At 42.6% G+C, this 16,524-nt stretch overlaps 1 protein-coding gene across 3 annotated transcripts in view; it reads left to right on the top strand.

Moving 5' to 3' along the window:
* CREB5 (cAMP responsive element binding protein 5) overlaps positions 1 to 16,524 on the top strand; it is a 398,853-nt gene that overhangs the window by 298,482 nt on the left and 83,847 nt on the right. For all 3 annotated transcript variants that reach the window (XM_036327750.1, XM_036327749.1, XM_036327751.1), the window contains exons 6-7: positions 264 to 390; positions 5,849 to 5,959. In XM_036327750.1, the coding sequence (XP_036183643.1) occupies positions 264 to 390; positions 5,849 to 5,959 (238 nt within the window). The remainder of the gene's footprint in view (positions 1 to 263; positions 391 to 5,848; positions 5,960 to 16,524) is intronic.

Raw genomic sequence — 16,524 nt, 5'->3', positions numbered from 1 at the left:
TGAACATCAGTTAGATAACAGAGGTCAGGAAATGAAGTAGAATTTGATGTATTAACTAGGAAGCAGCAAAGGAAGCCAGACTTGTGTTTTATTTGTTATTATTTCCCTAATATCCTCAATTATGTGGCTCCCACCAGAAGATTTGATCTGCTTTGCATATAATGGTGTTGCCCCCGCTGGTTCTGGTCCCGGGGAAACTGGCAGTGAATCCCCTGCCCAGGGCATCAGGAATAATATCTGCTTCTCTCGTTCCTTGTCCCCAGGCCTGTTCCAGGCTCTCTATCTTCTCTGCTACACATCCACAACAGACAGAGACAGCCCATGCCAGCCTCCATGCCCGGGACCCTGCCCAACCCTACGATGCCGGGATCTTCTGCTGTCCTGATGCCAGTAAGTGCTCCTCACTTCCTCCCAGTCTTGCCCCATTTGAAAAAGGAAGGGAAACTGAGCTTCTGGCTGCCTGGGGAGAAAGTGGCCGCTGGATAGAGAGCTGAGCCGTGTGCAAGTGGCTTTGAGGGCCTGCTTGTCCATCCTAGGCATCTTGCTGGCTTTCCTGTTCCTCAGTGCTTCCCTGGTGAGGCACAGGCTCACCTCCCTACTGGTGACAAGTGAACTTGCCACAGCCAGGGAACGAGATTTGTTCAGAGACATGTTTTATGACTACTCCAAATTCTACACTTGGGCTATTTACAGAGTGTCCTTAAACTGACAGCGAGTGGTCTGGCCAGGGCTCAGAGTAATAATAATGCCAATAATAACGATGGTACTACATATAATTCTAACATGTAGTCATGCATGCCATGCTCTCTCAATTATTCTCACAGCATTTGTTGAGTGCTTCTCATGTGCTAGTTATCTCTAGGCACTTTATCAACACATGAAACGATCCTAGGAGGTAGGTACTAATACTTCCCCATTTTTTGAATGAGTGAAGGTACCTTGCTTGTCTGAGAAACAGAGCAGCTGAGTTTTGAACCCAGGCATTCTTGCTCCAGAGCTCACTCTTAACATCTACATGATATGTATGTTCCCTCCTTTCTCACAACAATCCTATGAGGTATGCACTGTTCTTATCCCCATTTTACAGATGAGGAAACTGAGTAACTTGGCTAAGGTCACAGAGCCAGTAGGTGATGGAGTTAGGATTGAAATTCAGGTGGTCTGACTCCCACGTCTACACTCATCACCATTATATTTTCCTGCTCCTCTTTGAAAACAACAGATGGACATAGGTGGGAGACACAGATTATTCCAGAGCGAACCATGCTCTCCTTCCGTGGGATCCCCTGCATGTACTTCTTCATCCTCCCTGGCATTCTGCATTGGTGGACATTTGGTGGCTGGTGTTAGTCACAGGGCCACAAGGATTCTCAAAAACCCTAGAGTGGTGTGACAATTCTATTAAAGCCCTCCCACACTGGTATCAGCAGTGCCTTGCAGAGTATTTTAAAGAATTGTCTACCTTTGTTATTTCATTTTGCTATCACAGCAATCCTATGGGAATGTTGACACTCACTTTACAAATGTAAAGCTAATTGCCCAATGTCACGCAGCTTGTGAATGAAGAGTTGTGACTGGAACCCAAATCTAAACTCACACTGAGCAGCTCGGCTCTGGCAGGTTGAGCAGTTTGCTCATTTATCCGAGTGGGAAGGGAATGAGGAGGGCCTGGGGGCCTGGTGCCCCAGTTTAGAGAAAGGGACTTGCCCACTGCATATATCGGGTAGTTCAGGCTAGAAACAGTCTTTGCAAAATTGGGTCAGATGACCTGGCTGACTTCACCTACGTTCCTCAATGTAAACATCTTTCGATGAAGCAAAACAGCACCATCAATGGCATTAACCCAGGTTTTATTCAACCCAACTAATTGCATGAAGACATCCACCATATGCCGTCTCCGTTTAGGCTCTAAATTCCTCTCAACAAGGAATTAGCCTCCTCTCAGAAAGTTGATGCGTTGTTCAAAAAATATCACTGAGTGACCTTTCTTCCATTTGACTCAAGTGTGTACCAGTCTCAGGGACAAATGTGGGACACTTGGGTTGAAAGGGCCCAGAAGAAAGGTACCTAGCACCTGTTTCCTGCCTCTCTTTATTGTGCCGCATCACTTCATTGTACAACTTGACCTCCTGGTGATGCTTCAGAATAGAAATGAAGAATCATGTGCATGGTGCAGAGCCAGTGTAGATAGAAATCAGGGATGCTTCCTGCACAGGAGTTCCCAACCCCGTGTCAGGGACAGGTAGCAGCTGCCACGACAATAGTGTCAGTCCAGAGCAGTGATGCTCAGCCAGGGGTGATTTGGCTCCCTGAGAACATTGGGCAGCATCTGGAAATACTGTTGATTGTCACAACTGGGGCGGGGGGCGGGGGGGAGTGACTGGCATCTAGTGGGTGGAGGCCAGGGATGCTGTTAAATATTCTACAATGCACAGAACAGCCACCACAACAAGTAATTATTTTGCTCAAATTGTAAATGGTGCTGAGGTTGAGAAACTGAGGTCGAAAGTGACATAGATGTAACTAATGGAAATATAAAAGCTCTAAAAAGCATATCCTAAAAGTTACAGGACCTAGAAATCTGAGTCTTGTCTTCCATATTATCAAGTTACCAGCTCTGATGCTATAATGCTGGCATTTTGAGCATCATCTTTTAGAGTTCCTGCCACAGAAAACCATGATTTCCAGGTATAAAAAAGGTCTGTGTCTGCAGGTGCAAGTGAGACATTTAACTGATTGGTAGCTTATGTTATTATGCCACACATTTCACAGAGCCTTGGGTCTGAAACAAAATGATGTATTTGTTCATTCACTCATTCCACAAACTTTTGTTGAGCACTTTCTATGGGCCAACTACCATGGTAGACTCTAGGATGGGGTGAGGAACAAGGCAGGCATTGCCTTTAAGGAGCTCACTGGGTTGTGATATTCTATCTTCAAAGTTACATGCTTAAATAATTTGGGGATATGAACATCCATTTATTATTACAAAAGCCCCCTGAAATGCAGGTATCTTAGCTTCCGTTCTCCAGTGTATTTACAGGGAGAAAAAAAAAAGTGAGCCCTAACCCGTTTGGCTCAGTGGATAGAGCATCGGCCTGCGGACTGAAAGGTCCCAGGTTCGATTCCAGTCAAGGGCATGTACCTTGGTTGCGGGCACATCCCCAGTAGGAGGTGTGCAGGAGGCAGCTGATCGATGTTTCTCTCTCACTGATGTTTCTAACTCTCTATCCCTCTCCCTTCCTCTCTGTAAAAAAAAAATCAATAATATATATATTTTTAAAAAGGTGAATTCTTTAACCTGGATGTTTTACAGACAATGCAAAGCCTCCCCCATCTTCTGACCCCTTGTTCTAGCCAACTCCTCAAAGCCACAGGCTCGGTGCAGAGCCTTATTAGTGAGCACCGAAGAGTTGTTTGGAAGAGACTGCTCCTGACCCTATAATCATTTAGAGAGAAATATGCAATTCTTTTTTAGATAGAGAAGTCAGCCTGTTTTCAAAATTCTATTTAATTTGTGAGTCACGGGGTAGAAATAGTCATAGACTATAATTTTTCCAAAAAGTGGGAAGCACGGTGGATTGGGGATCCAGATGCTAAAACCGGCTGCTCTGAGGTTTGTAGTGCATGAGGGCTAGCAGCGTGGGAACATCTGACAGTCACCTGTACTGCCGGACGTTCCAAAGATCTCCTTGGGAAAACTGAGGGCAAAAACTGAGTTGGGCTTGATTTCTCTCTAGGAGAAGGTCATCTACTGGAAAAAGGGGTGAAATGCTACTTGACTGTCCTGTTCCCCAGCCTCTGGAAGTGGGAGTTATCAGTAATAAGCATTTTCCAGAACAATCGTCATGATGTAAGGATTAGAGAACACACACACACACACACACACACACACAAGAATTAGAGTACACAAATGTAGTTGATGGCACTGAACTGTACACTTAAAAATTGTTAAAATGGAAATTCTTATGTATATTTTACCATGATTTTTAAAAATTACCTTTTTAAAATCTTTTTTTAAATATATTTCTATTAAATTTTTTTTTTTTTTAGAGAGAGAGAGAGAGGAAGAGAAAAGGAGAGAGAGAGAGAAGCATTGATGAGAGAGAACATCTATTGGCTGCCTCCTGCACACCCCTCACCAGGGATAGAGCCCGCAACCCAGGCATGTGCCCTCACCAGGAATTGAACCACAACCTCTTGATGCATGGGTCGACACTCAACCACTGAGCCACACCAGCTGGGATAAAAAAATAACTTGGGGTGATATGAGTTTAAATATTTTATTTTACTGAATTGGTAAAGCCTCAAAAGGTTTTGCAGGTGTGCTCTAGAACATCTAGGAAATTCTTTCAATAGCTCCTTTTGGAACAGTTTGACATCTCCACACACTGTTGATACAGATGAACTAATTCAGGCTAAGGTAAGGCTGGTGGTGTTGCAGTGAGGGGTGTGTCAACCAGGCATCCAGGAGAAGCTGAGCAGCACCTCTGCTAATCCACACATCAGTGTCATAGCCACACCCTGCCCCAGGAGTGGGCACAACAGGAATTGCAGTCACAGAACCTCAACAATGGAAAGGGCATTAAAGGGTCATTTAGTTCAACTATCGCTCTCAACTCTCCTCTGTGAGCTTTCCTTCAGTGAGAAGGAGCTCTGTATTTCGCAAAGACTACCTAGGCTAACTTTGAGCAGAAACCTGGTTCCCTAAAATTTCCGACCATTGTTTTCATTTCCATCTTTTAACAAATGGAAAGCTCTTGCATTGAAAAATCCCCCTAGGAACGTCTCATTATTTTCTATGATTTCAGTATAAAGTAGAGGTTGAGGCAAAAGTAGGTTTACAGTTCTTTGTATGGAAAATAATGCAATAATTAATAAATAATACAAGAATAAACTTTTTTTAGGTACTCACAACTGTAAATCTACTTTTGCCCAAACCTGTATATTTGCTTTATTTTGGTTCTCTGAAAGGGGCTAATTTTCTGCTAAACAGAAAATATTCATCAGGCACATTCTCCCATGACTGAAATAGAGATCTTGCTATATTTACTTTTTAGCAGGAACACCCTGGAGACAAAAATGCCAGAATTCGATGCAGCTCTTTGAATGATATTGATGCTACACACCATAGCGGGTTAGCAGGACAATGTGGGATCGGTGGATCATGTCATCAAAACCCTCCACTGCCTTCTTCTCCTACCCACAGGCCTGGTCCCACCCTGAGGCCTGAGACTGCAGCTGTGTAGTCATGAGGAGGTTAACAGGGAGGAAGACATGTGCTGGAGGCAGAGGATCAAATACCTGGCTGGGTCCTTTCAGTTGTGTTTATGAGGAAGAACAACAGGCAGACCCACCAGAGATGCTTTCAAAATTAATTTTATTTTTTCTTATTGCTAAAATGATTCATGTTTCTGTATGAAATTTAGGGATGGGGGAAAAAGCCACAGATAACCTGAGATAACCATTTGGTATATTATATATCCTTCTAGCATTTTTCTGTGCATATGTTATTCTTCATAGCTATAAAAATCAGTATAATTCGTGGCAGTTGGAGGGTTTGCAAAAGTGAAAATATTCCATACTTTTGTTTGGAAATGATCTACATGACAAGGTAGTTCTGTTTGGCTTGGGGCATCTTCTATAGAAGGTGTAGCTTTGGGTGATTCTTTGATGTGGTTGGGTTCAAGGCTCAGGAGTGCATTGCTTACCCTTCACCAAACCACAGACTTTCTCCGCAGTTATTCAAAGAAACTAGACACGATTCATTTGAAAGAAAAATGCAGCTTTGTCTAAGGCCTAGACAGCCTCCTCAGCCTCTTGACTCTGTTGCTTTCCTTTGTCTTAGATGGAGAGACAAATGTCAGTGAACTCCAACCTCCTGGGAATGCAGGGTCCAAATCTCAGCAACCCCTGTGCTTCTCCCCAAGTCCAGCCGATGCATTCAGAAGCCAAAATGGTAAATAACACGTATAATCACCCTTTTGTTATTGCATGATGTTTTTCTTTTGATTCCTACTCTGGCTTCCACATTTCAGTCAAGTCAAGTAGACGGCTCCGTCTTTGTTGTGGTGAATAGGTCTTTCTGTGCAAAGGTTGTGTGCAGAGCTTGGCTCTTTCTTGGAGGGTGTTTGTTACTGAACCTGGAAGTAGATGATCATGTAATGAGCATTGGATCGGCGCGTGGCCTTAGTGAAAGAGATATGGAGAAGTTTGGGGGGATCCATAGCAGTTAAGTGGGATACACCTAAGTATGTGTGTATTTACTCATAACCTGAAATTAAAACTAATCCCGTGTTTCTCTTCTTCAAGGTGGTCACAGTTTCAGTGCCTCTCGCCCTGTTCCCATACCCATTTATACATGCATGTTATTTCTAAGCACACACTATGATGGGGATATTTTGCGTTTTTTGTTATAGTTGTCAGATGTGATGTTGATTGGGGAGGATCAGTGCAGAGTAACTGAAGCACATGATTTCAGGTGACAGCCTTCAGTGACTTTTAACATATGAGACTTATGTGCAGTCAGGTCAGTCTTCCCAATCCCAGTGTTAGATTCATGCATTTATGTTCTAAATATTAATAAAAAGCAACGCATGTTCAACTTGGCAATATAAAGTAAATTTGCTGGTTTTGTCTAGTGAAGTTGCTTGAAGTAGGTCATTCAACCCTTGTTCAAATTCTAACACCACAATTAGTAAGCTCTCCGATGACAATAAAAGGTTTGACTATCTCTTGCTAATGGGTCCTTTTGTGAGAAGTTGGAGATTTATTTGGTTTGCTGACTGGCAGCATTAGGGACCTTGTTTGATGGCTGGTATAAGGATGTTCTTGACAGTTCTGAAAATTAGCTATCAAAACCCAGTGAGTTCATTTTCAATGGCAGCAAGTTTTTTGGTTTTTTTTAAATGTCTTCTTCGGTCATTTTCTCTTGGAAACTTCACCCATTTGACTTGCAGCTTCTTGACCCAAGGAAGTGCTGGAACTCCCAGTGTTGGCTACCTCCGGCAAATAAAATCTGTGGTCAAGAAGTTCTCTTTGCTATGCCACAGTCCATGTGACATGCCAAATGGCACCGGCATCTTCAGCAAAGCTCGTTAAATCTTTTTGGAATCGGCAAATATTTTTTCAACTCAAGCCCTGCAGAGCCAAACCAAATACTTGCTGGCAGAGTATAGTTCAAACTGGCATCAGTTTTGGAGACCAGAGTAATGCCATTTACTTTTTTTTTTTAAGGAAAATAAAAAATGAACTGTGAAGGTACTTAAGAAAAAGTTAAGTTATTCATGTGTATGAAGATGTGTTCTGGGTCTGAGCATCCTACGCCCCTCCCGCAGCTGGATTATTTCTGAATCTTCTTGTTTGGTTCAGGTCTGAATCCTTTTTGAGGGACCTCCCAGACAAACTTGAGGTGGATTCTCAAACATAAGTCCAAACCAAATTTCCCTGCCAATTGATTTTCACTGGGTTTTATGCTACCACTTGACTCAAAGTGTCCTGCCCTTTTCCTTGCTGGCAAAGAAGTAAAATGCTTCCAAAGGGAGTACAGGCTTGTGATTACTTATGCATATGAAATAAAAGCATATGGTATGGCAAATTAATAGTGAGTAGTATCAGCTGGCGACAAAGGGAATTGGTCTGTACTTATAAAAATAGTGTTACCCCACAAATGTTTGTACAGTTTAATTTACTGAGCAAGCGTACTCCTCTGGTGATTCACATTCTAAGTGAATAAATATTTCCAGATCCATGATATTTAGGCAAATGAATTCTATGATGGAGTTGGAGGCTTAGGGAACACAACTATTCTCTCTACCCCAGGTTCCATGCCTAATCCCATTATTGCCAATATGTTAACCCAGGGGGAAATGGTAGCATTCGCCACTTTTATATTGGAAGAATAGCATTTACTTAGTAGCTTGCAAAAGTGTTAAGTAAGTGACTTCTAATATATTACTCAGCATCTCTATTCTTATTCTGCCTGCATTATTCACTGGTGAAACCAGTGCTTGCCATCTACTAACATTACAGTATTTTCTAGCAGCTTTGGTTACTTAGATGAAAGCTTTTATGGAAAACAAAGTAGTGAAGAAAAAAAAATCGATGATTTTCATGTCAGCCAGAGCCTCCCCAGGTTTCTCAGAACTATAGGCTTTGTTGTTCTATGCCTAATTTTCTTCCTGTGTAAGACTGGAATGAATTCCAGATTTCAACTAAGACTCTTGTTTCACTGTTTTCAAGGACTTTTCCAAAGGTCACACATGGGCTATTTTGATGAATGCACTCTGGGGAGGGGGGGCGGGGTGTTTTCGGAGCACAGGAGAGAAACCAGAGAGGCGTCTCCCACACCCAACACTACAGATCTATCCTGCTGGGGACAGTGGTGTTCATTTCACACTCCTTGTTGGCCACTGACAAAAGCCATCATCCTGAATCTCTGGTGAAACTTGGAGGTCCTGGAGATAGACAAGAGCTTAAGACGGCTTTGTTTTAAATGCACAAGTTTGCTAGAAGCTATCTGGCTAGTGATTGCTTAATAAAATACAGCCACTCTCCTTGCCCCAAATCGGTCATTTCCATTGTGGGAGAGCAAAATCGGTGTCCCCAGGAATCTGGAAATCCTAAATCAAGAAACACACATGTCCTTCTTTTGACTAATGTATATTAGTACCAAGCAGTGACTTCAGTGTACTGTAGCCACATCTGTGCTGGTCATATCATAATTCTAGCAGATTATAATTTAGTTTTATGGATTGTTGTTCAGAAGAATTAAGCCAACTGACATATGGCTTCATAATTACACAAGTGGATACATGCATATTGGACTTTGTTTGGGGGTCAGAGCAAACTCAAATTTGTGAGAGCCTTCTATCTTTCCAACCACCCAAAACAGCAGGTTCTTCCTCCCAGGTTCCTGGGATCAGTGAGTGTCTGCTGGAAAGGAAATTCACATGATACCTCGTGGACATTTTGAACACCCAAAGAGGAAAGTGAGGGAGAGAGGGAGGTACACACAGAGAAATGAAAAAGGAAAAGAAGGAAACATGGGTGCTATCCCCATTTTACAGATGGGCCAGCTGAGGCTCCATGCAGTTAAAAAACTGGCCCACAACACATCACTTAGCAAAGGCTAATGTCTCGGACTCTAATGGCAAAGCTTTTCAACACATTTATCCTTTAGACAAAAATGTCATACAGCTTCCAGATATCAGTAACCAACAGATTAAATCACATTCTTTAGGGTTAATTTATATTTATATACAAACTAGAGGCCCGGTGCATGAAAATTCGTGCACTGAAGGGGGTCCCTCAGCCCAGCCTGCCCCCTCTCACAATCCGGGAGCCCTCAGGGGATGTCCTACTGATGGCTTAGGCCCCCTCCCCACAGGGAACGGGCCTAAGCCACAGTCTGGCCTCCCTCTGTGGCAGGCAACCAGGCAATCAGGGGAAGGCGCTGCCCCCATCACCCTGCTGCTGCTGCCACTGCTGGCTGCTGCGGCTGCCGGCCCCCCTTGGCCCTTGCAGCTACTGTGGCTTTGTCTGGAAGGACGTCTGAAAGACATCCGATCTATCGAGTCTAATTAGCATATTACACTTTTATTAGTATAGATGGGAGACAAGGATGGCAAGGATAGTGCAGGCTAGCAGATAACCTGGAAAGGATGAGGAGCAGTTGGTGATGTGGAACTTCCCCCTTGGTTAAAACAGAGCTCTGTGGCCTCACTGACTGGTCTAGCTTTTCTGCTTCTTTCTCCAAACACGTTTTTGTTTGTTTGTTAATCCTCACCTGAGGATATTTTTTCCATTGATTTTAGAGAGAGTGAAAGGTAGGGGATTAGACAAAGAAAAACATGAATATGAGAGAGACCCATCAATTGGTTGCCTCCCGCATGCACCCCTACCAGGGCCAGGGATCAAGTCTGCAACTGAGGTATATGCCGTTAACCCGAATCAAACCTGTGACTCTTCAGTCCTAGGGCTGACACTCTATCCACTGAGCCAAACTGGCCAGGGCACCAAACACATTTTATCTTGATGTTTCTTGTTTTCCACTTGACTGATTAGAAATTCTTTGAAGGTAATTCCTGCATCATGTAAGCTCCATGTACTGAGAAAGGCCCCATGAATGAAAACTGAACTTAATTGAGTTGAGTTGGATTTAAATTATGGGAAAGAACCAAACCCTAAATATGGAAATAGGGTAGGATAGAGTGGGTAGGGAGCAAGGGTGGAACTGAGAAGGAGAGAGTCAAAGTAGATGAACGCTAAGTTAACTAATTAGTAGGTAAAGAGTAGCTGACACCCAGCCTGCATGGGTCAGTGGTTGAGCATTGATCTATGAACCAGGAGGTCATGATTCTATTCCTGGTCAGGGTACATGCCTAAGTTGTGGGCTCGATCCCCTTAGGCAGCAGATCGAGGATTCTCTCTTATCATTGATGTTTCTGTCTCTTTCTTTTCCTCCTGAAATCAATAAAAATATATGTTTAAAAAGAGTAGCTGACTACATTTGTTTTCTTTGAAAGATATCTAGAAACAGCATATTATTTCCTTGAGAGAAAAGCAATATGTCTGTTTCTTAAAAAATAGAAGTTGAAATATCATTGCCCTCCTAGGAACCGAGAGCAATCAATGTGCTGTTTCTTCCATTGTGATGGACTGGTTGTGCTGTATTTTGGTCATCAACTGTCAATACTTCATTCACAGCTAGGTTTACAGTTCATTGAACGCATACATAAATATATGTATTAATGACTAAATGAAAGAAACCCAAAAGATTGGAGAGTCAGGGATTTTTTTTTAAATCTTCTTTTATTCTTAATTGTTTAATGTGTTACATAAGTCTCCTTTTTCCCCCATCAACCTCTCCCCGGCCACCCCCAACCCCCAGCACATTCCCTCATCTCTCCCCCCCCTCCTATCTGTGTCCGTTGGTTATGCTCATATGCATGCATTTAAGTCCTTTGGTTGATCTCTTACCCCCTCACCCCCCACCTTCCCTCATAGGTTGCACAGTCTATTCAAGAGTCAGGGATTTTTAAAGATGGAGGTTACTTAGTAAAGACCTTGCTCAAATTCTTCATTTTACAAGTGAGGACACCAAAGCCTGGTAAAGACTTAGGGAGATCAGGTCATCATTTAAACACAAGGCTGAGCTCCCAACTCAGATCTTCATTCTTATACCCAGATTTGTACTTTTCCCAAATCAGCTGTACTGATAAATTATTGACAGCACTTTTTTTCTTGGCTCTGGTTTCCTCCTGGCAGATTGGCAGACAAGAACTGGGGTGGTAGAGTGAGCAATCATGGTTAAATCTCCACTTTGTTTTGAATGTCAACCTGGGTGTGTTTGTGTTTGCCTTTCCCCTCCCTAATTATCGGGCTGGATAACTGTTTGCCGACAGTGCCCCGTGGCCACCCACTGTCCCACAGATAAATCACAGAGAAGCTGGGCTCCACATGGAGTTGCCTGGAAAGCTTATACACATGAAAAGACAGTCTCCAGGTAACATCTCTCTGGCGCGCTTGAGAAATGCACTTTTTCAATTTGCCTGTTTGCTTTAAGCATCTCAGCTTCACTTCCTAAAAGTGCAGGAATAAAAAAAGAGGTGAATGAATAGGCTGTCTGCTTCTCAGAAGCTTGTGGTGAGGCAGGAAATGCTGTGGACTTTAAAGAAGCTGTCGTTAACGTTTGCATTGTGCCAGCAGCCATGTGTCCCTAGAGCCAGTGATCAAAACACAATGACAGGCTGACCCGAGGTGACCACTTTGTTCCAGAATTTTCCTACCTCACTACTGTGAAAAACCACTGTCCAATATGCAGATAAGTAGGGATTATGGAAGATTCCATGGCAATAGCAACAAAAATCTATGTTCTCAATAATATATACGATGGGTTTCATTTTTAAAGGCAACTTCCCTTCTTAAAACACCATGGCAGGAAATAGTAATTGTTAATATTAATCAAATACTTGCATAGGTGGCAGAAACTGTGTAAAGCATCTTGCAATATATTATCTTACTTAATCCTCAACAAGCCAGTGACAGAGACACTATTCTTAATCTCATTTTACAAATGAATAAGCTGAGAGGTTGGGTAATTTGGGAAGAAAATAGAAGCTGATGAAATATAGTGCTGCACCGTGACCCCAGGCACAGGGCCCTTGGCCCTGGCCCTAAACCACAGTGTTTGTCAGCAATGGGGAGGATCATCCTATGAGTTTATATTAGTAGAGCACTTTCCAAATCGCAAAGCACTTGCACATGCATTGTCTCATTGGAGCCTCACAGCAGCCCAGGGAGGTTGCTCATTTTAAAGACACAGAGAGGTTAGGTGCCTTTTCCAGCATCATCCAGTGGCATAACCAGGCCCTGAGCCCAAGTCTTCTTTGATTGCCCCTCCCCTGTTTTTATATCATGCTGTCCCTGGCGTCCCCATGGTAATTTACTTTGAATAAAAGCAGGTTCTGAGCCTCAAATTAATAGCCCAGGCCCAGCCATCTATGAGCTTGTGCCTATTAGATTCTCTAGTCCTTACAGTTAAACACTGGACAGAGGCCGATCCATATTTCTGTCTGGCCAAGACAAGTGCTGAGTTTGAGCTTAGCTATTGAGGAACTAAAGCCACAACACTTCTCCGAACCTTGCGTATGCCATTGCCACTTGGCCCATTTAAACTGTAGAATGTTTGATGTAGAATTATGCTGTGCCACTTTTTAATAAAATGTAAATGGTTATCTTATGAGATCATTAACCAGAGGTAGAAGCTATTTGTTTATATTTCTATAGGACAGAATCAATTTCTACAGAATTTATATTCCACGTGTGGATCAGAACCCCAAATACACAGGATTATACATTTAATATATATTTTTTGAAAATGAGAATTTAAGATTATCATTGCCCAAGAATCACCAAATTCCAAAGGTGATTAATAGGCAGGAAAGAAATTTGGGGATTATTTTAGCAAAATCTTTTCCTTTGAGATACGAAGGCCTGAAGCTCAAGTTAATAATGTCTTCAAGGTCACGTGGTTAATTAACAGAAGAAGTGGAATTAGAACCCAGATTCTGGGTTTCAAGTTTATGGAACTTCACTCTCCATGTGCTAGTTAGAAGTTGATCAGAAGGTCATCTGTTAGTTGCTGTGATAGTGGCCTTTCTAAAGGAGGTGCTTCCGGAAGCATTTTTCTGCAGTTTGATTATTGAGGCACAAAGTACCTGGGGTAGAAGTGACTCAATCAGCTTTTCCCCCCTTTGACATCAGCTGGGAATTGAAACTATCATGATTGCCCAAAGAAATGGACCCAATTTTCTATCATTTTCCCTGAGACTCGGGGGTGTTGACATGAGACTACTAAGCTAGTCTTATTCGTCATCCAGAGTGTGGGTCCATGCTGACCATCTTATCTCTGGGCACCTGGCACAAGCTGCCTTGATTTTGCCTGCCACCAGGCAAAACTAAACTTCCCATGTCTCATCGCTGGTTATTTGGGGGCAGCATGGGTCTTACATGGGCTTTTGGAGATCTGTGCTGGGCTATGTGGAGTGGTGACTGGCCCGCTACTCACACACACCCGGGTATTGACATGTCCCTTGCCATTGGGGGTCTTTCTCTTGGCTGTTCCCGCTCCACCCACATCAGCGGCTCCTCATATGCACATTTAGACATTCTCCAAGGACTCATTGTCTTCCCAGTTTTATTCCTTTCTCTTTCAGCCAGTATCCGCCCTGTTTCGGTAACCATGGCAACAGGTGAAATACAATCCCAATATTTGCTCACTGCCTCTGTCATCCAGCCCAGCACGCGCATTGCCGTGTCTTGTTTTTGTGTTTGTTTAATGTTCCCAAGCCTGAAGTCAGATGCATTTGGGCAAGGACACTGCACACGGTCTGGTTCGGAACAGCCCGTCAGACAGTTTTCAGGCGCGTCTCCTCCGTGTGTTTATGTACGTGTGTGCGTGTGTGTGTCCCTGTCTGCTTTGGAACACTGTGCAAATAAGTTCAGCTTGTGTCAGAAAAGGCGGGAGGCAGGTGGGGGGAGAGAAACTTCACAAATCTAGTTACAGGGAAGTTCTACTTTGGAGAGAGATATTTCAGTCCTTTTCTTGGAATTTATGTAGCTTACACTTTCCAAGATTTTTGCCAGCACAGCTAATAATGAAAATTTGCTTTGCACTTGGGGATGATGGTTCTGCCTTGATTTGGGTTTTCATGTGAGAAATAGAGAAGATCTGTCAGAAAATGTGTGCTTTGAGGGGGTGAAAAATGGAGCAGATAGAAGAGGCAAAGTGTTCCTAAAGATTTGGATCTTTTTTTCTTAAAAAATAAAAGGGAGAATCCAGTCTTCAAGTCCAAAACAAACAAAGAATTCCACCACCACCCCACCCCACCCCCCGTAGTATCCTTATAACATTGTCTCTTTTTTTATCCCCTGTTAGTTTAAAAAGGTAGGTTGTGCATTAGTCTGAACAAGATGAATCATTCATTAGATACTCAGATTAGTTAAGTCCCACACAATAAAAGTAAACATCAAGCATTTTTATTTTGAAACAATATTTGCAGTCATCAGAAAAGATGTGTTAAGGAAGACAAGATTGTCACCCACTGTGTCCTTGGATCCTAGAGATTAAAAGTGCAACCTGAGAGGCAAGGCGGTAACCTGATTTCAGTAGGGAGCCAGGCTCTGAATTCAAGAGCAAGCAGGAGCACTCTTGGGTAGAATTTCAGAGTTGGCAAGCACTTCGCTTGCACCCTTTTCTGGAACGTCCCCTTCCCTTCTGGCATCTCCACATGGGAATGTGCCCATGTTTCCAGGGTACGTGAGGTTTCAGTCTGGTCCTGTGTCACTTCCAGGCTCTGCTACCCTACTCAGCTCGCAAACCATGGCCGCTCTCCGAGAGCCTCCCGGGAGCCCAGCATCTCCCTGAGAGCCTCTTGCGCTCTCTGGCTGCCTTGCCTACCTATCTGATTTCCTTTGCCTCTGCAGACTGCACTCCTTTTTTTCAAGACTCAGCTCCAAGGGCACCTTTCCTCTGAAGTCTTCTCACCTTCCTCAGGTAGACAGGAGCCATGCCTCCTGCTAGGTTGGGCTCCATGTGCACCTTATTTACCTCTTCCTTGGCTCTGTATTACATGCGGCTGTGTACCTGCCTCACTGCTAGCCTGGGAAGCCCTTGAGAACAGAAGACAGTTTGATTCAGCTCTGTGTTCCCACGTTGGTTCTCTCCAGCCCTTTCTATGCACCTGATTAATGCTTGTTGATGGAATGAAGGAAGGGAAGTCTGATAAATTCATTTAGATGCAGATGTTACTTAATATGTCACTTCATACTGTGGGCTTTTGTTTTCTTTTGAAGTTCCAGGGATAAGGTAGAACCTAAATCAGAGGATTGACTCACCAATGGTAGAATTTCAGGACCCATGACAAGTGGGTGAGAAAGAGATATTTGAGCAGGTGAGAATCCTTCCCACAATTTCCCATATCCCTGCATTGGTACCAGGAGACTCTGCCAGCCTCAGCCAAGTGCAGCTCTGCAGAGAAGCCCTGCCTGAGACCTCTGGGACCCTGGGGCAGCGCCACCTGAAGACGAAATGGTTTGATATCAAGGTGCTTTGATTCTTCAATATTGAAATCCTTTGTTGCAGGCCCAAGACTTTACTAGTAATACTTTTTAAAACCTACATAAATTCAGAATTCCAGTGTCGTTTCGGTTCAAAATTACTACACAGTTGACCCTTGAACAAGGCAAGGGGCAGGGCTACCTGCATGCAGTTAAAAATTCGCACACAACGAAGTTGGCCCTCCACAGAGGTGGATTCTAAACCGTGATGGAGAATACGGTTTTCGAACTGGGGTTAGTTGAACTCCTGGATGCAAAACCCAGAGATATGGAGGGTTGACTATATTTATTGAAAAAATGTTGGATATAAGTGGATCCACACAATTCAAACTTGTGTTGTTCAAGGATCAAATGTGTAGTGGCAAACTTTGGGGGGAATATGTTAAAATGAAAATATCCTTTGTCTTTTTTTCCTGCTTATATATGTAATATATCAAAATTAGGTTTTTATTAAATGTATATAAAATTTTATTTTTAAAAATTTTATGTGATATAATGAAAATTTTTCCATATCAAGTATGTTTAAAAAACATTTTAATAATTGTATAATTTATCCTATGAGTGTCACATAAAAATTTAACTGTTTCTTATTTACATTTCTTAATATTTATGTTTTCTCTACTAACAATAACCCATTGATTATAAAAATAAACAAAAAAACTAATCTGAAATTATATTATATCTTTGATTATTTCCTTTAGGATAGATTCCCAAAATTAGAATTACCAGTTCAAAAGGAATCAACATTTTAACGACTTTGTATATACGCTGTCAAATTTCTTACAGTTCATACTAATTTTCATTCCTGCTTGTAATATCAAAGAATATCTATCTTGTAGCATTTTCAGAAGTATTAAGCATCATTTTTAACAAAATCTTTGCTAGTTTTGTTTGCATTTCTTA

This window comes from Myotis myotis, unplaced genomic scaffold, assembly GCF_014108235.1.
Source record: "Myotis myotis isolate mMyoMyo1 unplaced genomic scaffold, mMyoMyo1.p scaffold_m19_p_11, whole genome shotgun sequence".
NCBI lineage: Eukaryota > Metazoa > Chordata > Mammalia > Chiroptera > Vespertilionidae > Myotis > Myotis myotis.
The sequence above is the reverse complement of the archived record's forward strand: the minus strand, read 5'-3'. Positions and strand labels throughout refer to the sequence as shown.